Source organism: Aaosphaeria arxii (genome assembly GCF_010015735.1).
Source record: "Aaosphaeria arxii CBS 175.79 unplaced genomic scaffold BU24scaffold_1, whole genome shotgun sequence".
Taxonomy (NCBI): Eukaryota; Fungi; Ascomycota; class Dothideomycetes; order Pleosporales; genus Aaosphaeria; species Aaosphaeria arxii.
The window spans coordinates 4,783,352-4,810,790 of record NW_022983474.1 but is presented as its reverse complement, the minus strand read 5'-3'; the positions used below and the strand labels follow the sequence as shown (position 1 = coordinate 4,810,790).

General features: G+C 49.9%; 9 protein-coding genes across 9 annotated transcripts; 4 read left to right on the top strand and 5 right to left on the bottom strand.

Moving 5' to 3' along the window:
- Positions 1-1,098: 1,098 nt before the first annotated feature.
- BU24DRAFT_417758 (uncharacterized protein) lies at positions 1,099-1,532 on the bottom strand. The gene is made up of 2 exons (XM_033526803.1): positions 1,414-1,532; positions 1,099-1,325 (listed from the first exon to the last, which is right to left on the bottom strand). Exons 1-2 carry the CDS (start codon positions 1,499-1,501, stop codon positions 1,249-1,251), a joined length of 165 nt encoding a protein of 54 aa, XP_033390446.1. The 5' UTR covers positions 1,502-1,532; the 3' UTR covers positions 1,099-1,248.
- Positions 1,533-3,081: 1,549 nt separating this feature from the next.
- BU24DRAFT_430534 (uncharacterized protein) lies at positions 3,082-4,572 on the bottom strand (the record flags this gene model as incomplete). The annotated part of the gene is made up of 6 exons (XM_033529820.1): positions 3,082-3,180; positions 3,224-3,429; positions 3,459-3,852; positions 3,897-4,105; positions 4,164-4,375; positions 4,406-4,572. 6 exons carry the CDS (start codon positions 4,570-4,572, stop codon positions 3,082-3,084), a joined length of 1,287 nt encoding a protein of 428 aa, XP_033390445.1.
- Positions 4,573-5,051: 479 nt separating this feature from the next.
- BU24DRAFT_363155 (putative cohesin complex subunit) lies at positions 5,052-9,457 on the bottom strand. The gene is made up of 5 exons (XM_033524200.1): positions 9,309-9,457; positions 9,136-9,229; positions 6,079-9,052; positions 5,348-6,028; positions 5,052-5,291 (listed from the first exon to the last, which is right to left on the bottom strand). The coding sequence occupies exons 1-5, from the start codon at positions 9,337-9,339 to the stop codon at positions 5,268-5,270; spliced, it is 3,804 nt and encodes a 1,267-aa protein (XP_033390444.1). The 5' UTR covers positions 9,340-9,457; the 3' UTR covers positions 5,052-5,267.
- A 1,320-nt stretch (positions 9,458-10,777) lies between these two features.
- Positions 10,778-12,463, top strand: BU24DRAFT_405009 (uncharacterized protein; the record flags this gene model as incomplete). Its single annotated transcript, XM_033525676.1, has 2 exons — positions 10,778-11,721; positions 11,770-12,463. The coding sequence occupies 2 exons, from the start codon at positions 10,778-10,780 to the stop codon at positions 12,461-12,463; spliced, it is 1,638 nt and encodes a 545-aa protein (XP_033390443.1).
- Positions 12,464-13,369: 906 nt separating this feature from the next.
- Positions 13,370-14,740, top strand: BU24DRAFT_488391 (uncharacterized protein; the record flags this gene model as incomplete). Its single annotated transcript, XM_033533544.1, has 1 exon — positions 13,370-14,740. The coding sequence occupies one exon, from the start codon at positions 13,370-13,372 to the stop codon at positions 14,738-14,740; it is 1,371 nt and encodes a 456-aa protein (XP_033390442.1).
- Positions 14,741-15,303: 563 nt separating this feature from the next.
- BU24DRAFT_446965 (acyl-CoA dehydrogenase NM domain-like protein) lies at positions 15,304-17,201 on the bottom strand. The gene is made up of 5 exons (XM_033530796.1): positions 16,952-17,201; positions 16,433-16,885; positions 16,373-16,377; positions 15,960-16,272; positions 15,304-15,897 (listed from the first exon to the last, which is right to left on the bottom strand). The coding sequence occupies exons 1-5, from the start codon at positions 17,027-17,029 to the stop codon at positions 15,403-15,405; spliced, it is 1,344 nt and encodes a 447-aa protein (XP_033390441.1). The 5' UTR covers positions 17,030-17,201; the 3' UTR covers positions 15,304-15,402.
- Positions 17,202-17,838: 637 nt separating this feature from the next.
- BU24DRAFT_417753 (uncharacterized protein) lies at positions 17,839-19,968 on the top strand. Its single transcript, XM_033526802.1, has 4 exons — positions 17,839-18,469; positions 18,552-18,799; positions 18,866-19,298; positions 19,362-19,968. The coding sequence occupies exons 1-4, from the start codon at positions 17,993-17,995 to the stop codon at positions 19,557-19,559; spliced, it is 1,356 nt and encodes a 451-aa protein (XP_033390440.1). The 5' UTR covers positions 17,839-17,992; the 3' UTR covers positions 19,560-19,968.
- A 414-nt stretch (positions 19,969-20,382) lies between these two features.
- On the bottom strand, positions 20,383-22,726 carry BU24DRAFT_430530 (carbohydrate-binding module family 18; the record flags this gene model as incomplete). The annotated part of the gene is made up of 2 exons (XM_033529819.1): positions 20,383-22,539; positions 22,589-22,726. 2 exons carry the CDS (start codon positions 22,724-22,726, stop codon positions 20,383-20,385), a joined length of 2,295 nt encoding a protein of 764 aa, XP_033390439.1.
- A 4,006-nt stretch (positions 22,727-26,732) lies between these two features.
- On the top strand, positions 26,733-27,302 carry BU24DRAFT_446962 (uncharacterized protein; the record flags this gene model as incomplete). The annotated part of the gene is made up of 1 exon (XM_033530795.1): positions 26,733-27,302. Exon 1 carries the CDS (start codon positions 26,811-26,813, stop codon positions 27,300-27,302), a length of 492 nt encoding a protein of 163 aa, XP_033390438.1. The 5' UTR covers positions 26,733-26,810.
- Between the last annotated feature and the right edge of the window lie 137 nt (positions 27,303-27,439).

Genomic DNA, 27,439 nt, shown 5'->3' with positions numbered 1-27,439 from the left:
AATATGCAGTGAAGACATGAATAATCGTCCACAAAGTGCCTGTTGCTGTCCTACAGGATACATTGAATGTCACCTGCCGTGGCATATATCTCAGCAACAAAAGCTGACTGAAGGTATAGAAGTAGTCATATGCGCCCCCACCCCGCATTTGATCTTCTCAACAGGGCTATACCGCACTGTTGCTTCCCGTCACTCAAATGAAGCTAGACCACGGCATTCGTATACAGTAGAGTACCGGCTACATGGTATCTCGGGTACTAACTGTCCAATAATATAACATGTGACATGTCCAAGATCAGGTCCAAAGAACTATCTGGACTACCGCTGCATAACGGCACAGAAATGACATATCGTATCCCAGGCACCGAGGAAAGTTAGTCCTGCAATACGCGGCAAGCATCCCCCACAAGGGTCTTCAAATGCCTCAACAACGTTGCCAAGCAGAATCAAGGACTACAACGCACACATCCTGGGATATTCTACCTGGCGTGTTGAAGGAAAAACTTTCCTAATAGACTCTAGCATGCTGTATGTGTCGTTTGGTGTGGTTCTTCCCGCAGTGGTACCATATTGTATATCACACGACCCACTTGTAAGCCCAGGTCGTATACAGTACCCAGAACTCGGTCAATAAGGCTGATGTGAATATCATACATGTTAGAGCGGTTCGTACTGTGTATGGATTCAGTCTTGCTTGGTGAAATACATGCTCTCTGGGGATAGCCTTGTGTTGTACGAGCTGGACCGAGGATTAGGTTGACGTAGTGTCGAGCTTGAATATTTAGATGTGGACCTAGCATCCTCCATGGATTTAGATAATCACGAGGCTCATACCTTGTTTGTTTCTAGGTAACTCGTAGAAGCTTCTAAACCCAAGCCTAACCTTCACTTACGGGCCATCTATGGGCCCAACAGCTGCAAGCTTCATGCTAAAGGCTGCACGGCAGCATTGGGCTCTACTTTGGTAGCGGCATGCGGAGGTTCCTTAGATTGAGAAGGTCGATAAACCGCGCGAGTGCCGCATAACTCCCAAGAGTCCCAAATACGAATGTCTTTCGGTTGAACTTCAGAAAAAGAGACTACTGAGATTGACATATGCACATAGTTGTATGCAAATAGCTGCATCATCCATCAAGAATATTCAACAGCCTAATTGAGAGAAATATAGATCCTCGTCACGAGGTTCAGTGGGAGGTAACATGATGATTGAGCGCATGCATGTACATAGATATTGATCCTGCGATCAATCTATTCAGGTACAGCCGTACAGGGCATCGTCCAGTTCCAATCCATCTCTTCACTCTGATTGGCAATGCCCATAGACACTACTCGTTCCCGCAGATTAGTACCCGACCAGAAACCAGGCAAGAATAGGCAAACGCTGGTCACGGGGAAAGTCTCGGAGGTACATACTTCGAAGGTCTTTTCGATCCACAACCTCGTACTTTTTGAAGATATGACAGCACACAATACGCGACCCGGTTATAAGAACAGAAGACATAGTTTCCTGCATAATTCCGTTCAACTGGGGATAGGATCTACATTGATAGTTGGAGAGTCCAATGCGAAGCGAGGTAGAAGGGCATGGGTGGTGGAGTTAGTAAGCGACGGAACTGCAGTTGAGACTCCACCTTCCTCGCTTTCTTGGTGTCGCAAGATCTAGATTACAGGTACCCACTACAAGTACTCGACTTGCATACAGTAGATAGTCAGGTCCATGTTGCGAATATAGGGTGAATGAACGAACGGGGTGGGTCCTTAGGGTCGGTCGGGTTGTGGAGCTTGTGCGGGTTTCCGAAAGCCTCAGCAATGCTATTCCCTCATCTTGCACAGTGGACTAATATATTGACCTGCAGTCAGCGCATGTACGGTTTGCATTTCGCGCTATTCAGTCCGAAGGAACCCATCGAGCCAACACTAAATCCGATTATGGCGCTCGTTCGTACATGCCCACCCTTTGTTATGTGAGAGGGTCCTCCATCAGGTGGTCGACGGAAGCAATGAAGCTCGATGCCACTCTGTTGCGGCAATTGTTTATGTTGTGATTATACCAAATAATCTCAATTGCCAGCCTCATACTAAGCTGCAATGAAACGTTAGGCTTCGGTGCTCTCGGTTTAGCTGTCGCCATGCGGATACGAAGCAAGATTAGACCATTTTTGTAATCCTGGTTGACATACCAGTGTAATCCGTGGTCAACAATAAGAAGGAAATATAATAGGAGTAGGATAAGTTATTCGAAAAATGTTCCCAATCGCACATTTAAAGAAGGTGACACCATACGGGATATGCTTATTGTCCGTCACGGAGAACATGCCATGGAAAAAATTGAATCTCAAACACCAACAACTCATTTTCCGTCGATGATAACCACCCTCATTGTCCCTGAATGACTGAAAGCTAGACTGTTTAGAACCGGGCCACATACTATTGTTTTAATCTTTCTGACTAGTCCTACATCATCAAGCTCAACTCCATACAAATTCCCCTACTTATATGGTTCACGAATATCCTATTCCCACGCAGCTCCATCTATCAAGGCTATCTAGCTTGCCCGCATCTCGAAATTCGGCCTTTCCCAAATGAAATGTAAGACTCTATGAAGCTCACTCATCATATAAGGGAACAGCCCATATACATGGTTCAATACCTCGAGAGATAACAGATGCAAGATCGGACTGGCCAGTCGACTGACCATACATGGAACTGCTTCTTGGCTTCTTAAACACAACATGTAAACACAACATCTATGACCAAGTTTGTGTTACTGCCCACTCAGACATATAATAGTTGTTTAATGTATCTGACATAGAAGTAGAAGCGTCTATCTCGAGTTCAATTATTATGAGTTTATTAATTTTTATGATGCTACTAATGTTCAATTACTATTACAAGATCTATACAGAAGTATCTATCTTTACAGGTGGGGCTACAATGTACCCTCGATCAATGAATGATGCTCTTCTCTGTATTGCAGTTTCTACCTACCCCAAAACTCACAAGGTCTGGCATCTGCTTCCATCCAAGGTACTAACCTGTGCAGGGTGTTTGGTGCAGTGGATCCCCTTGAGTTGTTGAGGCTCAAAAAAGAGAATGCATAGCAACGAAGTCCTCCTTCCTTATCTTTCCTTCGGCCATGAGAACAGAGTGTTCCTCGATCTTCTGTAGGTCACGGTTGTACTGTTCCAAATGCAGAACCTTTATTCTCTCCAGGAGCCGCAACCTCGTCCTCGTCGAGTTCTCTCTCGCGCCTTTCCCACTCACCAGCACCTACATGCTGTATCAGCTTCGTCAAAGGGAATGAACAGGGATCGTTGAAGCCAGTCGTGAGGAGCATATGGAGCCACATGGCGCCTGAGTGTTCTGACCAATGGACGAGGTGCGAGAGCTCGTTTTCCTCATGACCCGGGGTTTTTGCCTCTTCTTCTGCTAGAATGCGTTTGAATATGTCTAGGTACTTAAAGTAACGGGTAGCAATTTAGTTGGCTCCCCTTGGTAGCAGTCCCAGGCCTGATCTGTCGGCCGGTCCATGAGAAGCCACCAAGGGGCCGAGCCGAAGAGCTGGGCTGGGCCAATATAGGACCATTCGAAGTCAACAATGCCGATAATGGTAAGGTCCTGCCGACTTCTAATCATCAGATTCGCTGCGCCAAGGTCGTCGCAGATGAGCTTGAACTTAGTCCGGTCGAAGTTGCTGTGAAAAAAGTCCGGTATCAAGGACTTGAGAATACTAAAGGTTCGGTATTTAGCCATGGCGTCATACTGGCCGTATGTTGAACTTGGTTGTTGGACAAGCTGTTTCCAATCTTGCTCCGCTACGTATTTGAAGTATTCAGTTGTCGATGAAAAGCTCTTGCTTCTGTCACCTGAAAATTCGCTCTATTAGTGGAAGTAACAAGATAGTGCCAAAGGAGCGTATAGGTAATGTCGATCCCTCCAGTCTGGAGGATATCATGGACCTTCCAAGTCAGCGGCCGCGTTGGCAAGCGAAGTTCGGGGCTTGGAGGGTCGAGGCTGCCAATACGGTCAAAGTCGAGCTTGAAAAGCCGAAGGAGGATGCTGGCAAACTGCCTGTAGATGGTCTCGATCTCGTCGTCGCTGAGGTCTTCCCGTAAGAGCCGTGTGCCCTCGTGGGTGTCTTTGAAGAGGTTATTGAGGCTTACGCCGCCCCTGGATGGATTCCATAATGATGAATGGACCTAGGCCGAGAGGGTTTTGTGCTGCAAGCCCCCAGGCCTCGATCTTTGGAACTGGTATTGTGGTGTCACGTCGTATGAGATTGATGGCAGCAACCTCCACGGCGACCTTCTCGTCAGCATAGCTATCATGGACCTTACCAATTCGCGGGAGCCGAAGCAGCCAGGTGGTGCCGTCACTAAAAACTAATATGCATACAGCATTTTACGAACCGTAAAGAAGGGTATTGTCTGAAAGCTCGCAGGGGAGGCGATCGTGATGGAAGCTTGACGCCCATGCACAAAGGCGGCCACTTCGATAGGCTTCGTTCAGACGGTCCTCCCAGAGCTCGCCCTGGACCTTCTTCACCAATTCGATACGCTCATCAATGTCCATAAATGTATCTGAATATGTTACCGAGGGAGTGGAGATTGGGGATGCAGATTTGGGTAAGATGATGAGCTGGCTGACAGGGATGGGGGCATTGCACTGATGAAAAGGAAGAAGGCGGGAATACCCCAGGCCCACACGCCAGGGATAACCACCCCTCTCCCCACATTATGAACGCTAATACGGAGTACAAAGCAAGAAAGGACACTCAGCACGTCTACGAAACATTCTGCTGATCGCTCGCTCAATAGCACAACAGCTGATTCTGATATAAATGTTTGGCTATGGATCATCCCTGCCTCTGTGATAGAACGCGATGGAATGAGATGATATCCTCCAGTGCGGCATATGGAGGATGTTATGCCGTTGATTGGAGGAGGGCACGACGGGGCGAGTGCTCTTAGGGTATGTTGAAGACGGAGAAACATCACTCGTGCGTGGCGTTTGAAGTACATCAATTGAAACCACACCTATTTCTTCAAAAAGTAAATTGATCTTGACATTGGAAATCTTTGGTATAGGAGGTATACTACAAGTGCACAGCCATGATGGAAAATGATATTTCTACTTCTTTCGAATGAATTGGAAGGGTAGACTTTACGGGAGAAAGCCTCGCGGGTAAAGAAGCTATGCTTTCGTACATGCATCAAGCTGGATGCCCTCCATTATTGATATGCGCTGTTATATCCGTGAAGGGTTGATTAGGAGGGTTGGTATTTCCTCAACTACATCGGATTGTTAGCATGCTTGATGCATAGAAAAGGGAGGGGTGGTAACTTACGTCCAAACTAACGACCCTCGAGCTCATCTTCGCCTGGTCTCTCATAACACCAACTAAACTCTCACTCTCCTGGAATAGACCCGCCTTGAGCGAGATGACGATGAACTGCATGCCAGGGCTGGCATGTTCCCGGACGTATTTCGCAACACGACCGACGTTGACGTTGTCGAGCGCGGCGTCCACCTCGTCGAGCACGAAGAACGGACTCGGCTGGTAGGAATGGATTGCGAACAGCAGCGCGAGTGCGGCAATCGTCTTCTCGCCACCGGACAGGTGCTCCATGTCTCTGAAGCGCTTGAGTGGGGGCATGGCGTGGTACTTGAGACCCGCGTTGTACGGCTCTGTGCTGTCTTCCATGTCCAGGTAGGCCTGGCCTCCGAGGGGAAACTCGCGACTCTTTGTGAGGTCTTTGTACGTTCCGCCGATGTTGTCGGAGATGTGGTTGAAGGCCTTTTGGAAGGCGTCGAGGCGTTTCTGCTTGACTTCTTCGAATTCCTTTCGCGCCCGCACGGCTTCCTTGCGCGCGGTCTCGAACACTTTGGTTGTGTCTTTGAGTCGGTTTTCGACTTCGTGGAGTTTGTCGCCGGCGCGCTTGTCGACGTTTCGGTCTGCTGCGGCGATCTCGGCGTCGAGCGCGGATATCTTTTCTTCAAGTCTGGTGCCGCATTCCGGTGAGTCATCCTGTGCAAGGTTAGTAGGTTACATAGGCTTGTATCTACATTCAATCGTACCTCTTTAAGTTCGTCGTCAAGCTCATCGAAGTCCACCTCGACGCCAAAGTCGTCAATTTCGGGTTGCTGGATCTGAGTTGCATCGATGTCTTCTTCGTCCACGTCCATGGCATCTGGGTCGGGGCCTCCTACACCTTGCAATGGGATTGCGTCCAGAGATGCGGAGCCCTCGGCCAGTGGAATCTTGAGGAATTTTTGACGACAGTCCTTTAAGAGGACGTACCGGCTGTCAGCTGTGCGCTTGATCTTGGCCTCCTCTTCTTCGACAGCCTTAATCACGCCCTTGACGGCCTTGTTGCGTTCCTCGAGTTCTGCGCGTGCCTCCTTCACAACCTTTGTTCGCTCCGCAAGTTTTTCGTTCAGCTCCTCGTAGGTCTCGTTGAGCCTCTCGAGCTCAGCTTGAAGAACATCAATCTCGCCCTGCAGCGTCTCCTTCTCTGCCTCGAACTCATCGACGTTCTTTTGACTTCGTTCAACTCTGTCTCGCATATTTTGCGTGCGCTCGTCCAAAGAACTGAGCTGTTCCTTGTGGTAGCCGAGGATCCGCTCAATCTTGTCCCGCTGACGTGCGAATTCCGATTTCTTCTCGAGGGCCTCCTGCTGCGCCTTTCCTTGCTGCTGCTCGTAGTCGCGAATGTTAGCGTACCCGAGGCGCTGACAAAATGCCGCAAAGACCTGGTCAACAACTTGGTCTACTGCCGTCTGGTAGCCCTTGAATTCTTGTTGCAATGCTTGCAATTGGCGCTCCTCATCGTTGTACTTAGGTTGCCACTCCTTTAGCTGCTGTTTGTGGTGCTGCAGCTCCTTCTTCTTGCTGTCAAGGTTGCGTGCCAGGGCTTTGATTTCCTCGGTTGTGCGCGAGATTTGATCGGTAAGGTCAGCAACTTCATTCTCGAGAGTTTCATGCTCGGGATCACGGCGGTCATAACGAGGAAGAGCGTCCATCTGAGATTTGATCTTATCAATTTCTCGTTGGAGTCGTTCAATGTGAGCCTCATTGAAGCGCTGTCCGCTCTTATCGGAGCCAAGGCGTCCACCAGTGATAGTACCTCCTTTGGCAATGACCGTGCCATCGAGCGTCACGGCTTTGGCATCTACACGCTTCTCGTAGCACAGATACTTTGCGACATTGATGTCGTCACAGATCATTGAGTTGCCACAGGCGGACGCCATGGCTCGCTCGAGATGGCCGTCGTAATCGATGCAGTCAATGCCAAGGCGCATGCCCTTATGCATACCCTTAAGGTTCTGGTTTACAGCCATGACGGTGATTGTGTCAAGAGGGATGAATGTGAAAACGCCGACCTTCTGCTCCTTCAAGTACCTAATGCACTGCTTAGCCGTTCGATCAGTGTCCACGATGATAGCATCCATATGCCATCCAAGCAACGTCTCAACAGCCCTCTCGTACTTCTTCTGCTTGGGCTTGACGAGATCGCTATATCGACCATAGACACCCGTGCCGAATAGCTGTCTCATCTTGTTGACGGACTCTCGAGCTTTGCGCTCTCTTTCGCTCTGACGACGGCCGGAATCGGCTTCGCGTAGTCTGAAGAGGGCCTCACGCAAATTCTGGTCTAGCTCTGTCCGCATTTTTTCAGTCGACTGGCGAGTGGCTCGATGCTTGTCTAAGGCGTGTTGCTTGGAGGCTCTTTCCTTCTCCAGATCCTTGAGGCGCGCTTGCGCTTGACGCTGCTGCTCCTGGAGTTCCTTGATGTCAGTCTCGAATCTGCTGACTCGACTTTGGGAATCATCGACTTTCTGCTTGAGATTTCGGACGGAATCCTGCTCGGTGCGAATCTCCTGTTCAAGTCTGTTGATCTGATTCTGATTGGCGTGTGTCTGCTTGGTCACATCTCCACGCAGCCTGGTGTATTCTTCGAAGTCAGCCTGCGAAAGCTCTTTACCCTGTTGTTTGGCGGCAGCGGCAGCCTCTTTCTCCCATTTGTCTTGTGCTTTCTGCACCGTCGCTAGGTCCTTTTCGAATTTTGCGATCTGCTGGACTTGGGTTTCACGCTCCTTCGAGATGGCAGCAATGCGCTCCTCGTATTTGTGAACGTCCGCTGTGGAGATCTTGATCTTCTCATCGATTGGAACCAGGTTGTTCTCTGCGTCCTCGATCTCCTTCTCTTTGCCTCTAATCGCCTTGACGGTCTTGTTAGCCTCTCGAGAAGCCTTTGCCTGAGCCTGCTGGGCTTGTTCTAAGCTCTTTTCATATTTTTCGACACCCCGCTTATGTTGCTTCAGCTCTTCTTTGTGTTTCGCAATCTCTTCACTTGATTCTGCGATGGTTTGCTGGAAGTGGAAGAGCTTCCACAAGACGTGTGTCACGATGGCCTCGGCCTTTGCGGCCTCTTTCTTCTCGAGATCGTCCGCTGCAGACTTGTGTTCCTGCCATTGCTTCATCTCGGCGTTGATCTGACGGCGCGTCTGGAGGTGGTCGGTCTGGTTGACGGTGGCGTTCTCGGCTTCTGCTTTTAGGCGCTCATACTGGGCCTTGTATTCCAGACTACCGGAAATCTGCTCCACGAGACGGGTGAGGTCTTTCGGATTCTGCGATGCGACGTTCTCGACGTCACCCTGGAAGACTAGGAAGTTTCGCGCCTTGATCAGGATGCTTTGTTCTTCCAGCGCACTGTTGTATTGCTGCTGCGATACAGTGCGGCCGTCAATTCTATATTCGCTAGTGTAGGAGCTGGTGATGCTGCGCTTCCATTTGTGGACCTGCCCCGCGTCGTCCTCAAAGACGGCCATAACCCACGCGGTCTGTGGATCACCGCGCTGGCTGGCGGGCTGCGAATCGCCATTGTCCTGTATAGCGCCATTTTGGTCGTCGCCGTTGGCTTCGGTTGCGGTGCCGTCTTCGTTGATCTTTGTGGTTCGAATGATGCGTCCGCGGTAAATGAGATCTTTCAATGTGGATGATCGTAGATGAGATGACTTAATTCCGAGGACGAAGGAAATGGCGTCCATGCTACATAGTCGTATGCTGTCAGCAAAGATGCGCGCGCAAGAAAGTGGGGACTATTGGAAATCTTGTGCTGTAGGAGAGCTTACGAATTGGATTTACCGGAGCCATTGGGACCGATGATGGAGGTGAAGTACGAATCCCCGAAGAGCAGGACATGATGTCCGCGATAGGATTTAAAGTCTGAGGAGCGCGCATAAGTCAGTTGGGTTGGTTGCCAGATATGAATGGTGATGGTGATGGGAGCGCGCCTGTCGCTTACTGTTGACCTCCAGTTGCACGAGCTTCCCCATGTCGGCGAGCTGTCTCCCAGCGAGTGGGCGCCGTGATACCAATAGAATGAAGGCGAAATATCAGACCAGAGGAGGAATGATTCTGGTGATGGAGGGGAGGTACTGATAGTTGCGTGTGTTATCAAGGGTGGGTAGTTGGTGGTGGATTGGAGTTCGCGTGTTTGGCGGAGGCGCGTCGTGATTCAGCCTAACCGCCTACCGTAATTCCAATCCGTCCAATACTAACAGTACTTGTACATGTACATGGACATAACCGACTACGACTATGGTATCTATGTACCTATACTTATACTCTAGTTAGGTACCAAGGTTGTTATACTCCCACATTGAATATATATACCTAGATATGGCAATATGTCTAATAGTGAACGGTTGAACTGGTCTCACTGAGATTACTACTGAGATTATGCAATCTGCACATAATAACCCGCAGGATAGAGGTGGTTTTGGACATTACAGTGGGAGTGTACCTTATTCATCACAGATTGGGCAAGATGATATATATAACTCCCACCCACCTGTACTATTAGTACCATCTTTACGATGATCTAGAGATATTTCGCAGTTATAGTAACAGCTTTCGAGGGGCCTTTGGACTTTGGACTTCGGGCTCTGGACTTCGGTACCTATAGTTAGGTACCTAGACGGTGCTAGCTAGGTAGGTAGGTACATTAGGTTAGGTAGTCATTGTAAGGTATGACGAAACTACCTACGTACCTAGGTAGCTACTGTACTTATGGTTCTCCCTTCTCTTCCCTTTTCTCTGCACCAGTATTTGTTATTCTTATCTTCATGTTAATAACCACTATACTCCGTAACTAGCCACATAACGCCATCTCGTGAACAGGAGACGTGCCCGCAAACGTGAGTACATACCTGGTTATAAGAAAGGTTCCTCTTGGCATCGGCCTCCGTGTTGATCCTATGACGCTGCCTGGGTTAACGAGCAACAACCAACAACCTCCAATCATTCCGCCCACGACCTCCCTCTCTCTCCATTATCCTCCTCTTCCTCCCCCCATAACCATCATACCATCCCTTCTACATCCTTTCGAGTCTTTACAAAGCAACCTCCATCCAACACGCACGTAAACTCACTCGCCACAACTTAGGCCTATCAAGCACCATCCCTCCCACACTTGTCTTCCCCGCAGATCACAGGCCTGGAGCTCTTTTGTCTTTATTCCATATCACCTATCTGGAACGGAAACTTGTCATGAGAACAAGCTCTGGAATACCAACAGCCAGCTTACTCATATTACTCATATAGCCCTGTTCGTACATACCCTTTTCCACATTCTCTTTCCCTTTATCATTTCCGTCCTTGTCTGGCTCTTCAGCCCAAAGGATGGTCCTCCCTCGCCTCTCCCCAAGTCCAAGCTCCAACTGCAGCACCAACAACAACAACAATAAGAACGAGTGATACTGACAAAACAAAATGGCAGCTATATCTCCTCCGCGACATCTGCAGCGTCCCTCCCATCGCCGTGTCCCCTCGGGACTAGACTCCGTCCCAGAGGATTCATTCGTCATGTCTACCTCAAATTCACCCCCGATACACCCCCAATCCAAGTCCGAACCAGAGTTGCGCGGTATCTCTGACCTCTCTGGAAACCCCCTCCCGGGCGATTCCACCCATGCCGGTACAGCACTACTCGGCGAGGGTACTCAAACCCAGCCAGCAACAACGCCCTCGCTCTCTCAAACACCTTCATACTCCGCAAGCATCCATTCATACCAGTCCGAAGATGAAAGCTCCTTCTTCCCACCCGTCGAGCGCATCACCATGTTCGATTTTGTCGAGAACCTGGCCCTACAACAAAGAGTAGAGAAGTGGCAGGCTTCCTTGCAATCACAAGCCGACAAGTTCAAGCGCCAGCAGTCGCGACTCAAGGGTACTGGTATGAATGCTAGGGACAGAGTTGTGGAAGAATGGCGTCGAAGGGTCCCAACCCCAGACGAACAGCTCGACAAGTACCGAGCGCGGATGCGGAAGTCCGTCGACCGTCTTCACGGGCAGTGGAAATCGCAGACAGCTGTCACCGCACGCGAGAAGGCTTCATTCATCGCTGGAGTATTAAATATCTTCATTTCTGGCTACCTTATCGGCGCATTCCCGCAGTACTTCCCACACTGGTACACGGGCCAGATGCTTTACTTCATGCCAATCCGATTCTACACCTACAAGAAGAAGGAGTACCACTATTTTCTCGCCGATCTTTGCTACTTCGTCAACCTCCTCCTCATCCTCAGTATCTGGGTTTTCCCTTCGTCCAAACGCCTTTTTATCAGCAGCTACTGCTTGGCTTACGGAAACAATGCGGTCGCCATCGCCATGTGGCGGAATTCTCTGGTCTTCCATTCTATGGACAAGGTTGTCAGGTAAGTTCATCCTCTATCCTCCGAAAGCGTTGCGCTGATTCTTGCAAGTCTATTCATACACATCATGCCTCCGGTTACACTTCACTGCCTCGTCCACCTTCTCTCGCCTGAGTTCCAGCGCGATAACTACCCTGCCATTTACACTATCCGTTTCTCGGCACCTGGCTCACCGGAGCATTATACCCTGTTCCAGATGATGCTCTGGGCTACATTTCCCTATGCCTTTTGGCAGCTTAGCTATCATTTTGGCATTACCGTTCGCAAGCGCGAGAAAATTGCTGCAGGCCGTTTGACATCGTTCGTGTGGCTGAGGAAGTCATACGCGAAGACTTGGATCGGCAAAATTGTCCTCTCCTTGCCGGATTCTCTACAAGAGCCTGCTTTCATGCTCATCCAGTATTCATACGCCGTCATAACGATGCTGCCCTGCCCAATTTGGTTTTGGTACCGATGGCCAAGCGGTTTGTTCCTGGTCGTAGTCTTCATATGGAGTATCTACAATGGCGCCACTTTCTACATCGACTTTTATGGAAAGAAATTCCAGAAGGAACTTGAGGCATTGAAGAAGGATGTCGCCAAATGGCAGAATTCACCCGTGTCAGGACTCGGGCCTGTGACGCCAGGTGAGAGTACTGGTGACCGCAAACTCGGGGAGATCGAGGCACTCCCATCCCTCGAAGGCGCTACAGAAACAACTGGTGCTAAGGCAGAGGAGAATGGACAAGTGCGGGAGCGCAAATGAGGAGTCCGGCGCTGCACACTCGATCTTTTAACATGTCAATCGCCATGACGATTGATAGAAGACCGGAACGAATTTAACGACTCGATTTAAGATTTGTGCCACGCCTTGATTATTAAATTATTTTGGAGCTTTCGTATGGTTTTGTGTCTTACGGTAGCGGGAGTTGTGCTTCTTTTCCTTGTCTTGCATGCATCGTTTGCTAGCTTCTAGACTGGTTGACATATACCCCCTTTCCTTCGCTCTCTTTGCCCAATCTAATTCGTTTTTGAGGCATTCACTGTTCTGTGCTAGGTCCCAGCCGAATGTGGAGATTCTGATTCTCATACGTTCTGCCTCTCTCGCTGTCGTGATATCCAATCTTCGAAAGCACCAGAATGGAACCCCCAAACATTCTACGCATCCTGCACCATGCTTTCACGATGCTCAGCTGATCGGTATACATCTAAAAGGCCGATGCTTTAATTCGGTCAAGTCAATCATTATCCACCTCCTGGCTCAGCCTCGGATAGGTAATGTCTATACGCCTGATTTAAATGCTGCCGAGGAATGAACGCTTAAACAAGTTATCACAGATTCGCCTTCCAGATTGGTAGGTTTGACTTACTCGACAAGAATGCTCTTCGCTCTTTCTCCAAAGGTCAAGAAGCGGTTGAAGGTCAACCCAAGCTCTCTGGGAGACATCTTCTCTACACTCTAACATACATATGCTTACGCGCTGGGATCGCATCAATTACACATCTTCTACGATACAATAGGTCTTACAAGGCTCTCTATCCTACACGTGGGCCGCTTAATGCAAGAGGCTTTATAGCATCGCAACTTTAAGGCCTGCCACTGGCATCGAGCACCTTTCGCACTCGTTCTTACAGCAGAATTGATTTTACTTAGACAGCTCTTTATTCCAACATGCCTGATGATGGTGCTGAAACTCCCGGCGGCAGCAAGGCCAATAATGCCGAAGATCAAAGTCAGCCCAACAACCATCAACAGCAAGGCATCACCAACCCCATAAGCACTCCTAACAGAAACACTCCAAACTCAAGCATTCCTAACCCAAACACTCCAAAGTCAAACAATTCAAACCAGAACATCCCAAACACACCCGACAGCGGCATAAGATCGTTCACTGGCACCTTCAACGTACATACTCCACTAATCATAAACGGCGGAAATGTCTGCTTCAGCATCCGTCATCACCCAAACAGTCCACCATTCCCCAGCAGCGGAGGCAACTATGCAGGCGCCATCGACCCAATCAGTCTGGGTCCCAACTTCGCCGACGGTAGATGTGCCTATGCAACCGTCCTCAACCCGAACATTCCGAATCCCTACTACACTGACGGTAGAGGTGCCTATGCAACCGTCCTCAACCCGAATAGTCCGAATCCCTACTACACTGACGGTAGAGGTGCCTATGCAAGCTTATTCAACCCGAACAGTCCGAGTCCATTCTGCAACAACGGTAGAGGGGCAAGTAGTTCAAATCCACATGGAAGCACCCGCACCCCAAATAGTCCGAGTCCCTACTACACCGACAGTAGAGGTGCCTATGCAAGCGTCTTCAACCCGAACAGTCCGAGTCCATTCTGCAACAACGGTAGAGGGGCAAATAGTTCAAGTCCATCCTACCTCAACGGCGGAAGGACTTATGCAAGTACCTCCAATCCAGATAGTCCAAGTCCAACGTCTAGCAACGGCAGAAGGACTTATGCAAGCGCCCTGAACCCAACCCGTCCAAGCCCATCACATATCAACGGTAGAAGGACCTATGCAAGCATTCTCGATCCAAACAGCTCAAGCCCATCACGCATCAATGGCGGAGGTACCCATGCAAGCAATCACGCCTCATCGGATTTGTCAGACCGGGTAATTCCAGAAATTGGATCTATGGCCCACTTCCCTTCGTTACCGCAACCACAGCCACCACAGCCACCGCAACCACAGTCACCTCTACCTCAACCACCTCAACCACCGCGTCGCTTCCGATCCCCAAGACCATCCTTCACACCGCCACGACTCTCTCCGAGGGGTGAGGTGCTCCTCGCCCCTAGAGTCCCGTCATCATGGCAGGTGAGAACCGAAGTAGCGCGTCGAAGAGAAGGTTCCAGCCGTTCTGAGCGGAGTAGCAGAAGCAATACTATGGCAAACGTCATGCAGGGGATGTTTGATACGGCGAGGCTGCAGAGGGGGGAGACGAGGGTCAGGGGTTTGAGGAGGTTTTTTAAAGAAGGGAGTGATGAAGATGAGGACAGCAGTGAAGACGAGGAAGGCAGTTAAGATGAAAAAGATTATGACGAGGAAGACAGCCAAGATGAAAATGGGCAAGCTGAGATATTAGGCATGATGAGCAGGGTCATAATTGACAGGACAAAATGAGCAGGTTGACTAGGATGGTTAAGTTGAGTGAAATAACTTGGGCAAGATGTAAGCATGACCAGGGCAGGTAAGATGAGTGAGATGCGGTTGGAAGGTCACGTTGGTTAAGGTGCGAGAAGGGCGTTTGGAAAGGAACGGGCCATTCATTTGGATATCATTGAGTCATCAACATCCAGCGATCGCATGGTCCCTGATGCACTCACACAAATACAAACCCGGCCGCAACACCTGTACAATGCAAAACATATACAGCTCATCCAATCTGCGCCTTCTAATGCTTCACACTTTCTTCCCCAAGTCCTCAAATCAAATCCAGGGACTATACTCATGCTCCTGCACGGGTAAGTCGTTACTAGATACCCCGATATCACGAATTGGTTCCTGGTGCCATGGCTAGCAGCGGGCCTTTGTAGTCTTCAAAATATCCGATTGATTGGTGATCCCCTGACCTGGAATCTGCCAGTCTAAATAGTAACATACTACGGTCGTCCAATCCCAATGGGCTCAAATCTATTATCCTAATTCCCAAACCACAAATCCTCTGAGCGCCACTCTAGTTCACCCTACAACCTCGGACACGGTCCCAATTCCTTGGTCCCGTACTTCTTGAATAGCGCATCCGTCTTCTCCACCTGCCTCTGAATGAGATCCCTAGCTTCAGCAGCCTTCTTATTTTCCTTCTTCCCCAACTGCTCCAAATGCGCCTCGTCCGGTCCATCCGCAATCCTAACAGTCCTAACCTGCGCCCACATGTACGCAAGGGGAGTGTCCTGGCAGATGCCCTCCGCGCCGTGTGTCTGCACAGCACGATCGATGACATCCAACGCCATGTTCGGCACGAGGATCTTAGCCTGCGCGATCTCGACGAGTGCGGTTTTCGCGTTGCCGGCGTCGATGGCGGCCGCGGCGTTGAGCACGATGAGCCTGGCCGCGTCGATCTCGATGCGGGATTTCGCCATCCATTGCAGGATCACGCCCTGCTCGGAGAGCTGCTTGCCGAAGGGTTGCTTGTGCGGTGCGTTGGCGCGGGTTAGGAGCCAACGGAGGGCTTCTTCGGCCTGGTGGGGGTTCGGGTCAGTGTCAAATTTGGCAGTGAGAAATGTGAAGAAGAGCGGCTTACCGCGCCGATGGAGCGCATGGCATGGTGAATGCGGCCGGGACCCATACGCCCCTGCATGACCTCGAAGCCCCTCCCCTCACCTAGGACGATGTTCTCGGCTGGGACGCGGACGTTGCGGAAGATGAGGTGGGCGTGTCCGTGGGGAGCGTCGTCGTACCCGTAGACGGAGAGCATGCGCTTCACCTCGATGCCGGGGCTGTCTGAGGGCACGATGATGATGGATTGCTGCTTGTACTTGTCTGCGTGGTTCGGGTCCGTCTTGCCGAGCACGATATAGACTTTGCAGCGTGGGTCGCCGGCGCCGGATATCCACCTATATGATGTCAGTCATCAGTGTGAGAAATGAGGTTGAGATTGACGTCGTTCATTTCGAACTTCGAACTCAGCAGTAGGGGTGATGAGATATGTCGTACCATTTCTATATTCTCAGAGTCAGCAATCAACCACATACATCACACCCAGAAACAACTTACCTGACCATTAAGAACATACTCATTCCCCTCCCTCTTAATACTCAACTGCACATTCGTCGCATCACTCGACGCCGTATCCGGCTCCGTCATAACATAGCACGACCTAATCTCGCCCTCCAACAGCGGCCCCAACCACCTCTTCTTCTGCGCCTCACTCCCATACTTCGCCAGCAACTCCATGTTCCCCGTGTCGGGCGCCGCATTGTTCGTCGCCTCCGACGCCGTCCGGCTCCGCCCTAATTGCTCGCACATGAGTCCGTACTCGAGATTCGTGAAGCCGGCGCCGCCGTGCTCGTGGCCCGCGAGGAATTGGTTCCAGAGACCCAGGGAGCGCGCTTTGGTCTTGAGTTCGGTCATTATGGGCGGGTAGGTCCAGCGGGTGGCGCCGGTGCCGAGTTGTGCGTGGTAGACGGGGTCGGCGGGGAGGCATTCTTCGTTGACGAACTTCTCGACCTGGGGGGAGGCGTGTTAGGGGTTTGGAGATTGGAATAGGGATTAGGGAGGGAGGATTTGGCTTACCAGGTCGAGTGTCTTGCGAGCTCTCTCGCTGACGAGAGGGCGCACGGCGGCGGGGATGCGCTCTGAAGCTGTCGGCATGGTGGTTGCTTTTGTCTTGTACTTGATGTTTAAATTTAATAGATAGTGACAAGTAGAGGAATCGTATGGGAGCAATATAGGGACTACGATGGTAGAAAACGAAGGCAATAGAGCAGATCACAAAGCCATTTACTCAATCACATCAATCGATTCAATCAAGTCACCAACCCAGAAAGAAATTCAAACAATTATATATCTACCCACACACCAAGCCATAGCGAACCACCAACTTTAATCAAGAGCAGATAGCCGAAAATGTCGTTCGATCATAAGTCAGTCGTTATGGTCAGACAATCCTGACCGGCTCTGAATTGTACCTATCTCAATGCCTCGGCTCGCTTCCCCGCAAAAGTATTGCCGAGCTGGGAGGAATTGGAGCATACAGAAGACAATCAGCAGCAAGAACGAGATGATTAGGAAGGAGATGGCGAATATAAAGAATGAGAAACATGCCATTGTCATACGATTTATGATACATCTGTCTAAGGAATATGTTGGGTAGGTGAGGAGTTGGGATATTCATTTATATACCTAGGTACCTAGGTACTCATATTCGGAGTCGAGACTAGACTACTTCCCTACATTTGTAGATCTATAGTGAGTCCTACTGTGGTAATTACTATCAATAGATGTACTCATTCTGCTGATAGGAAATCTTGAGTGCTCTGGGGTACTCGAATGCTCTGCGGTCTGGTTGTGAAGACTTAGTGCTAGCTCTATCAGGCTAGCTTCGTATACCATACCATACCATACCATACATTGTATATACGGTATATACGGTATATCTACAAAAAGTTGTATAATATACATGTAGATTAACAAGCGCTACTTTAGAGCCTTTGAACACAACGAAGATCTCCAACTCTCCTTCGTTATTCGGTCAACAAACGCACCGACACTCTCACCCCTTAAAGTTCCTATCCTTTAAGTCGCGTGAATTTGAAGCAATTGGCACCATCCACCATGGCGGAAATAGCCCCCTGGATAGATTCCGTATCGTCAGCTTCGACAAAGTTCGAAGCACGCGAATGCGAATCGTCCTCTCGATCAGGAGGTCGCAAAAAGCGAACGCGTCGCTCTGAACAAATACGACGAGTCCGTCCGCGACTCTTATCACCCGCGCGTCCAACATCAATTCATGATTCACCCGAAGACTCATCTGACGACGCGTCCGAAACTAAATCCACAGCCGATGCATCATCATCATCATCATCACCATCAGCCATCTCCTCCGGCCCTTGCTGGAACATAGAGCCTACATCGTTCACGAGACTAGACTCGCAAACTCTTGAGCGAAATCCACGCGTTCTTCTCCAACAATGCAACCCTCCGATCCGCATCCGACAACCAGATCGCGACACTCAGATCGCGTCGGCGGATAAGCTTGAAGAGATTCTTTCCGATGGATTCGCGACTGGTTTCATTCCTTCATATTACAAGGTCAGTTTAAGTCTCTATATTTTCCCTTGCAGCTACCTCCATGCGTGCGTTGAAGCCTAGAAAGATGACTGACTTGCGCCAGGACCACTTCCAAGAAGCCGACTCCAGAGCCTTGAGAAGCATCAAGCCCCACATGTTCGACCCCAAAGAGCTAAGTCCAAGAGAAAAAGACTTACTAGAGACCTTATGGGATCGCATGGAGACCATTTACGATAGGGCGAAACGATGCAACGACAACAGCAAGGACAAGAACGCCTGGGCGAGAGTCGTATGGGATGTGCTAGAAACCGTTATTGAGAATGATTCAGGGTGTCTGGAGATCAATGATGTGTGAGTACCTATCATCGGACTTGCAGCTGGCTTCAGTTAGGATATAGCTAACGTCCTCGCCTGAAGTCAGTCGCAAGCCATCCATCCAAATTTCCTGCCCCGGGATAAGTCTGGGAAGGCAGTGTCCGCAACAGTGGACTTAGTCCTTGCCTTCAGCGGAAACACCGACAGCAATGTCCGTCAAGTCTACGAGAATCATAGGTCGGGGAGTTTCGACGCCACGCTCAGCCCGATGACGGACGTATACACTGGTCGCCTTCTGCATGCGTGTGCTATACAGGTAGAAGCGCATGGAGGCAAACCTATGGAAGCCGAGATGCGGCTTGCCGTCTATCATGCCGCCATGCTGCGAAAGATGCAAGAGACAATCATCATGACGTGGGAAGGGATAGACATTGATGCGGAAGCCGAACGCCTGATCCCGTCAATGGTCGGTTGGACTGTCATTGGACACAAGTGGTCGTTGTACATTTCGAGTCTATTGCCCGACGGCAGCATTGTACGTTAAAACACCCCCTTCTCCGAACGCCCCCTCGTGATTTGGCTAATACTCGTTGTTTAGTTGTGTCAGGGTCCTTTCGACGAACTAGAGGCTAGTACGTCTACTCGCCAGGGCGTACTTCTCCTGCTGGATTTGGTGGAGCGCGTGGCAACCATGTCATCTGAGATTCTCTGGCCCATCATGCGAGAACAACTCGTGGGAAACGGACTCAAAGGTTGGCTGCATTACTTTGAAGCCGCAAAGGCAGACAAATCGTAGAAATCAAGAACGGAGGCAACACCTATGCCATAAGCGCCCGGGACTGGCTTCGTCTATTCTTTACCCAAGATTGTACATTACTGAAGATTTTGAGACTGTTGATTGGGCTACAATGTATTCTAGAAATCTGATTTTAAGCGTTTAAACTACTCTTGTGGAGTACCTCTGTGTTTAGTGGGTGTCAATTTAGAGTTTAGTAGGATATTCAGCTGGAGGCATAGTAGGCTATTGATACTCCCACCCGCGGATGAAATATCTGGGGCAAGGAGGCAGGGCTTTTCCTATTCTGGATAACGGAGTCTGATCGTTCGTTCATCCACAAGCTCCTTTCGATTCTAATGATGAATGGTAATTCGGAATGGGATCTTGTCGGATGTTTATGGCCGGAAAACTATTAATTCTATTCGATGCTTGCTTACTCTGGTATCATCGTGGTCTGTTGTTTCAGTGCCGGAGACCTTTTTGGATCCAGCTTTTCGAAAGCGCTTCCATCTGGAAGGGTACAGCATCGTCACTCTCTAACGTAGTTGTGAACAAAATCACGATCGATCAGATAGGCCTGAGAAACATCGAAAGATATGAAGAGAAGGAAAATATTTAGCTAAATCTACTCCATCAACTTCGCTTTGCAGCGCCAGATAGGGACCTTGCTTCGATGGCCATCTACACCATACACTACCGCACGAATAATAGAGTAAACAGATCCTCGACCATCCTCACCAGATGCCTCGAGATCGCAGAAGTGACAACTAACCCAAGTCATTATAATCGTACCGTTAAACGTAAAAGAAATTCATCTCCCTGAAGGCTGCTGTGGGTTTTCCTATGAAACCATGACAAACTGTCCAATGGCAGGGACACCATCGACGAGCACGTAGACGACCCATGGGCCAGCTGGAGCGACATTTCTGTTAGGAGGCATAGTGACTGTAATGGTTTGTTCAGTGTCACCAGCCTTGAAGCCAGTATTGTCCAGGAATGCCATACGGTGGCCCATGTGAACGCTGTGGGTGACGAACCCTCCATAGTAGAGGGATACCTTAACCTCCTTGGAGTCTGCAGGGGCGGTAAACTTGATGGTGAAGTCCTGACCATCGGCCTTAAGTTGCTTGCTGCTGAGGGTCACGTCGGTAGGGCGAGTGACGTTGCCCTGAAGATATGGCGGAGTGTAGATCTCGTTGCGGAACTCCGTGGGGAAAGGAACCTTAGTGCTCGTTTCAAGGACAGGCTGCTCAACAGGGTTGGATCCCGAGATAAGAAGAGTCCCGTCAAGAAGAAGAAGAGCGACGGAGTGGTACATGCGAGGAATGGTAGATTTGGGGCCGGTAGTCCAGCGCTTGCCACGGGGCTGGACGGGGTCGTAAATGAGAACTTCAAGAGTAGGAGCAAGGGCAAGTTCAAAGCCTTGAGCACCCTCATTGGCGCCATTGACCCAGATGACAGTACCATCGGCGAGAAGAGTACCCTCTACCATGCCACGACCTTCGGGCATGCTGTCCAGCTCCCAGCTGGGGTTGGTAGCAAGTGCGTTGATACGACCGCAGGATGGGTCAGAGGGTGCAGTAATGTCCTGGTAAGGTCCTCCACCGCAGATAACGATATCATTGTTCCACTGGTTGGCCGACGAGAGGGGAAGAAGGACGGACCCACCAGTGTTGGGGTATGTTCGGTAGTCTCCCGGCAGATCGGGGAGGTGGCGTACAACAGTGTTGGTGCCGACGTTGAATATTTCGGATGACTTGGAAGTGAAGACGAAGAGGTTTCCATCGTTCAAGAGATGAATGAAGGGATACATATAGTAAGGCTGGTTCTTGCTGAGTATCTCCATCGGAATGGTTTTGCCTTGGGGAGTACCGTCGGCGTTGAGTATCTCGTAAGTGGGGTTGTTGTTCTCAGGCTTGCTGGGGTCGAGCCCATTAAGGGAGCCAGAAGCAACAAAGATAGTGTTGTCGGGCATGATTTGGACAGAGGCATACCAACGAGCAGTATCGAGTTGCGGTCCGGGTTCATTCCAAGCCTGACCGTCGAGGGAGTTATTGGACATAGAGCGCTCGAGCAAACGCAGGCCATGGAATCCATCACCGACTGTGTCATCAATGAAATCCAGGGGAGCGTTTCCTCCTACGGACAAGAATTGTCCATTCGCAAGGAAGATACCACCAGAACAGAAAGCATTGGTCTTGTAGGCAAGAGGTGTGAGCTTCTGGTCATTGGGATCATATTCGGAAGAGTAAGCGTAATGGCCGTTGGGGAGTTTAAGTTCCGTGTAGTTTTCGACCTTGTCCAAGAATACGACCTTTCCATTGGGAAGAAGACCAGCGTGCATAGCAGGAACGCCAGAGCGACCCTTGATCTCAAGCGTGCCGGGCTTAGGAGCAGCTGGCGCAGGGCTGGGACCCGGAACTGGGACCATAGGGCCGTTCAGGCAGGGACCGGACTGGCATCCTTCTCCACAGTGGCTAGTGGTGTTACCACAGTAGCCATACAAAGAGCAACATGATCCTTGACTCCAACTGCCACAGATGGTGTTGTCGAATTTGGCACCACACGTTCCATCAACAGTGGCATTCCCGGTAGGCTGCGTAGGGGGAGGAACGGGAGGGATGGTCGGGCTACCAAGGACAGGCTCACCCGACGTACTAGTAGATGGGGGCCTGGTAGCGGAGATACTTGTAGCAGACTCAATGCTGGAAACAGCGCCGGAACATCCATTCTGGCATCCACTAGCCGGAAGACAGTGGCCGTCAGTAGAACCGCAATAACCATACGAGGAGCAGCAGCCTCCATAATCGCCTTTAGCGTCGCAGGTGGCACCTTCAAAATCTTTTCCGCATCGCCCATCGTCTCTAGGGGCAACTCCAGTGGGGGCTGAATCTCGGGTGGATACAGGCTGCACACTGGAGGGCTCACTGGAAGGCGGAGTGTTGTTATTGCAGCCGGAGAGACAGCCGGTTCCACAATGAGCGGAAGTGTCGCCACACTGGCCTAGTTAGTCTTAATTCGCATGTGGCGCCTGCGTGTAAACGTACCCATCCGTATTCACTGCAGCAGGTACCCTTGTACACGGTGCTGTTGGGGTCACAGAGCATGTTGTTGTTTGCCGGACCACAAGTACCGTCACTGGAGTAAATGGCTCTCTCTTGTCGAGGCTTTGAAGTCGAGCCCATGTTGCGGCGGAAGGACCTGGGATAAAGGTCCCTGTGGCTAGCGTTTGGCTTGCAACTATATCAATTAATACAACATTTCCCAGAGAAGAGGTACACGGAGTAGAACATACGTATTTGTTTCAGTGCAGTGCTGTCCCTTCAAGCAGCGAGTGGTGACCAAGTTGGAGAAGTCGCAGGTCGGCTGCACAAAGTGGAACTGGATATTGGCCGAGGCCAAACCCATGAGGGCCGCGAGACTGAGGACTGCTTTCATGGCTTGGTAAATACTGTTTGAAGAAGAGAGACTATTAGCTATCGGCCGCCGTAGCAGTGAGCAGAAGAGATGATATCGTTTCCTAGTGCGGTGACGATTATGTATCGGGAACGAGAGATATCAGAACAGTAGGGTAAGGAATCGATTTTGGACATCGAGGTGCCATGGGGGATATATCCAAAAAGAGTCGGGGGGCGTGGTCTCGATATAGGCCACAGCTGCAGATGGTCGTTCAAGATGAGCGTGGTTGCTAAGGGTGATACGAGAGTAGAGGATAATCGGAAGGTGAGTGCGTGCAACGACTGGAGTCGGCGTGCAATAGGTGTCAAGGGCTTGAGATGAATCATGTGTGGAGATGGCTTCTTATTGAAAATGTGGAGATGGCCTTGTGACGCGATGCCCCGGTACGCCAATGTTGGGAAACCGCCGAGGCCATGGGAACAATACCCAAGGAAAGAAGGCACTTACTTGGCTCGTACAAGATAAATGTTGGCTTGTAATATATTTTACTGCCGTGAGATTGGTCGTGCCCTCTGGCCGGTGAAGGAGTAATGATCGAAACCAAAGAATAAAAAAAAGAGCTTCAACGAGAGTCTTCCAGACACAGGGCGTAAAGTTTGTGACCACGGGAGAAGAATGAGTGATATCGCAATGCTAATATGCCGGAAAGAGCGACGGCTGATAGCAGCAATAGTAAAACGAAAGGCAGCTGGCGGCAGTGACCTTTGCACAATACCTTAACAGCGGTTGAGAAGAAGAAACAATAATTGAAATTCAGCGGTCGGCATGGTGAGGAGAACCAAGGCTCAAGTATGTTTGATTAGAGCTGAGTGGCTAACGAGGGTGAAATGATGTCGCGCTGGCCATAGTTGAGCCTTACATGGACAAACGTAATGCGTTCTCCGCGTCCAGCGGCCATCTACTCTGTAGTTTAGCAGAATGTGCACCAATTCGTGGGCTTAGCACACAGACGAGGGAGACGACAGGGTCAGAAATGTCCGTTTTGAGCTTAGGAACCAATGGATGTCGACCGAAAAGGATGAAGCTTTGATCAGCGGCAATTTAATCTGAAGCACCTGCTCCTAGTCCAGCTTCCTGCCAACGGGCAGCCAGCATTTGAGCCAGGAGATGCAACCCGATTGCCAGAACTGTCCTAGAGTTGAACAACGAACATCTACCGTGGTGCGAGCAAGATCTTCACAGGGGTCGGTATGCTATTTCAGGCTGTAAGGCCTCTGGCGTCGCTCAGACGAGAAACATTGAAGACCATCGAGTTACTGTCCACGTTGACCAGTAACCCCTGAGCTCGCCTGAAGCTTGTCAGCACGAGTGCGTCGCCGCGTGAGCCGTAAGCACAGAGACAAACTCATAGCCAGTTCGCCAAACGTGAGATAGATCAATGGGGAGTACAATAGGCGGCGGAAGGCTAGCGGGCACCAGTGCAACTTGTCTCGAAGCCGTCCTAGTACGAGAAATGTTCGTATGCGGATCCGGGGTTAGGGTAGGCCCAATGATCTTTCCGATCACACCGTGGATCCAGTGTCCCGACCATTCTCGTGATTCTCAACATCTTGGATACGATAATCAGGTAGGAAAATTAACAGAGTCCTCCAGCGAATCAGCAGGAACGATAGACGTTGTCAAAAAGCTTGACCTCATCAAGCACTGCCGGATTCCTTGCTAACACTGTGTGTATCTGCATGTCCGAAGTTATGTATGCTACTTCTCAGGGGTAGATTACGACTTGGTTCTTGGTCGTACCGCGCCCTGCCGTGTGTAGCATTGTCGAGAAGGTGTTCAGAAATGGCTGATGGGTCTACGGAGTAGAGACCACAATATACGAGGATAGGTGGGGAAGAAGAATGTATGCGAGAGAATAGATGAAGTCGGTTGCTGATGAGAAGGCCACTGTCAGGAACGGGTATAGCGCCGGTAATCGGGAACATTTTGGCGGGGGCACAGCCATTAGGGCTCACCACCTAATCATGCAACCATATAGACGCTGAGTACACGGTATACGGTATGAGCATCAGCCATAATCAATTATTTCCCTACTTATGATTTATACTTTCATCTATTCAGTTACCTGCATCAGCTGTCACGAGTTATTTTCTCCTACTTAGTGCGCCGCCTGCGGCTCGATCCTTCTTACCACCCCATTCTCGCCGTAATACATGAAGAGAACAATTGCTCGCCTCCAACAGGTTGTCGTTCTGCTAACCTCATGGCGCTCTCCACGTTCACGTGTTCACCTCGCGTTCTCGTATCCCTCGGGAAACCTTGTAGACACTTCAATATGAACTATCATGGCCTCTGTTCGTCCCGTTCATTTCTGGAAACCAAGCGATCGAACATAGAGTTTCGCAATTGGCAAAAGCATGCATCAGGCATTTGAATTCGTGTTTAGAAGATACCCTTCCTTGATGAGCAGCCTCTCCCTTCAAGCTTATTTGTACAGAATCCCTCACGTATGAGGCACTGCCCTGCCGCACGTTCCAATCTTACGGTTCGCGGAGCGCAGCAAATTAACTCTCTTCCTGACATCCGTCGCCCTCGCTGGTAAAATGCTTATTTTCTCTATCAATGCTGCAATTTCGCCTAGCATCTACCAGTATAGGCAACGTGTTCGTATTTGGACAGAATGCCTTGGTACTGGCGCGTAAGAACTATACTGCCACCTATTCTCCGGACTACCAGTACCATGTCCCGATTATTCCTTCCTTGAACTCGCGGATATCGAAAAGTATCAGACCGTTCCAAAGTTCTGCTCCAAAGTTCTGCTCCAAAGTTCTGCTCCGTGTCTTTTTTCTGATGCCTGGCCCATCGATTTCTAACACTTGTACGAAGTACATTCTCTTTCACACGCAATTGTGATGCTGGCACAATTTCTAGATTAAGAAAAGTATTCTCAAAGTTGCCTAGCCAAAATAACCTCGTCCCGTACTTGAAGGCACGAACGTAGCCGACCTACAGATTGTCCATATCGATAAAGATCCCATCAACAACCGGCATGGCGGCTGGTCCCCCGCTGAACTTCGTGGGACACCCGATTTCGCAGTCTGATTGTCCATCTCGGAACTTGAGTTGACGTTGTTAGTCAAGGCCATACGACGGAGCCCATCCTGTGCCATAGGATGCAAGAGGATCACCTGAAGTGATCCATGAACAGCTAACTACAACCTACGAAATCCTCGGCAATGTTAACGGGTAAGCTGATCAAGCAAAAGGAAGAAAGCTTGGAAAGGTCGCTTCCCAGCGGCGCAATCTAGCGTTGGTTTAGTACGGGGTATGCCTAGCTTTCCTGGGAACGAAGCAATCAACTATATCTCTAGGTAGGTAGGCAGACGTCGGTCAACGCAATCGAAACGACCCGAGAGACTGGTTCTTGCTTCGCCAGGCTCTTCTTTCATCAATCACTCTTTCGTATTCTCTCCTCTCATGTACAATTTTCATATCCAAGTTGACGATTCTGATCATGTTTTCGATGATCAACATAGAGATCGTGCTGATCGGGATCGGGATGCTCGTTGGCTCTCAGCATGCAAAGAACATTCGAAGATAAGCAAACATCACGTATCGTTATCGTAAAAATGGAGACCATGTACGAGAATTAATTTTTTTTACAGTGGTACAGAACCGGGGTAAGCCAATGACTGGGGGTATTTATTGAAACCGTGACACCTTCGTGACACATCCTTCCACAAAACCTCTGAATATTCAAGGGATTTTGGTAACTATAGAATGAGAATTCACTGCTTTGAAGAAGTCCTCAGAAGTCATCACAACCAACTTTTCTTCACTTTTTTTCTTCAAATACCACTCCAAATCACGATGCCTCACTACGATGTCGCCACCAGGGTTCAAGTCGTCACCCTGCTATCCATGAAAACCCCTCCCTCGGAGATTCAGAGGCGCACCGGTATGGCAGAACGAAGCCAATACAACCTGTTGAAAAAGGCAAAGCAGCGGGGATGGGATGGAACGAAGATACTCGCCCAGCACGTTGAAGATGCTCCCCGTTCCGGTGCTCCTCGAGGAAAGAGAAAGAAGAAAACGCTTGAAAAGTTAGGAAAGGATCAAGATGGTGGAGAGGAGACGTCGGGTTCGATGGTTGTAGAGCCGACAGACAAGACGCCTTGTTCGATGGCTTCAGACACGACAGAGAGAACACCAACTCCAATGACTGCAGATCCCCGAGAGAAAACACCAGTGTCGGTGATTGCGGAGTCCTTACAGAGCACAACTATTTCAACAGCTGCAGAGTCTACTGACGCTGGCAGCACGATCAGCAATCATTCCGTGAAATCAGTGGACATAGTATGAGATACGCCAAAACCGTCAAAACAAAATCCGACCTCACTCTACGGACCCGTTACATCAGAGATAGATCGCTTGAGTGCGAGCAACCAATATAATTCGGAGGATCGCGGATGAGAAAGGCACACTCTTTCTGATAGCTC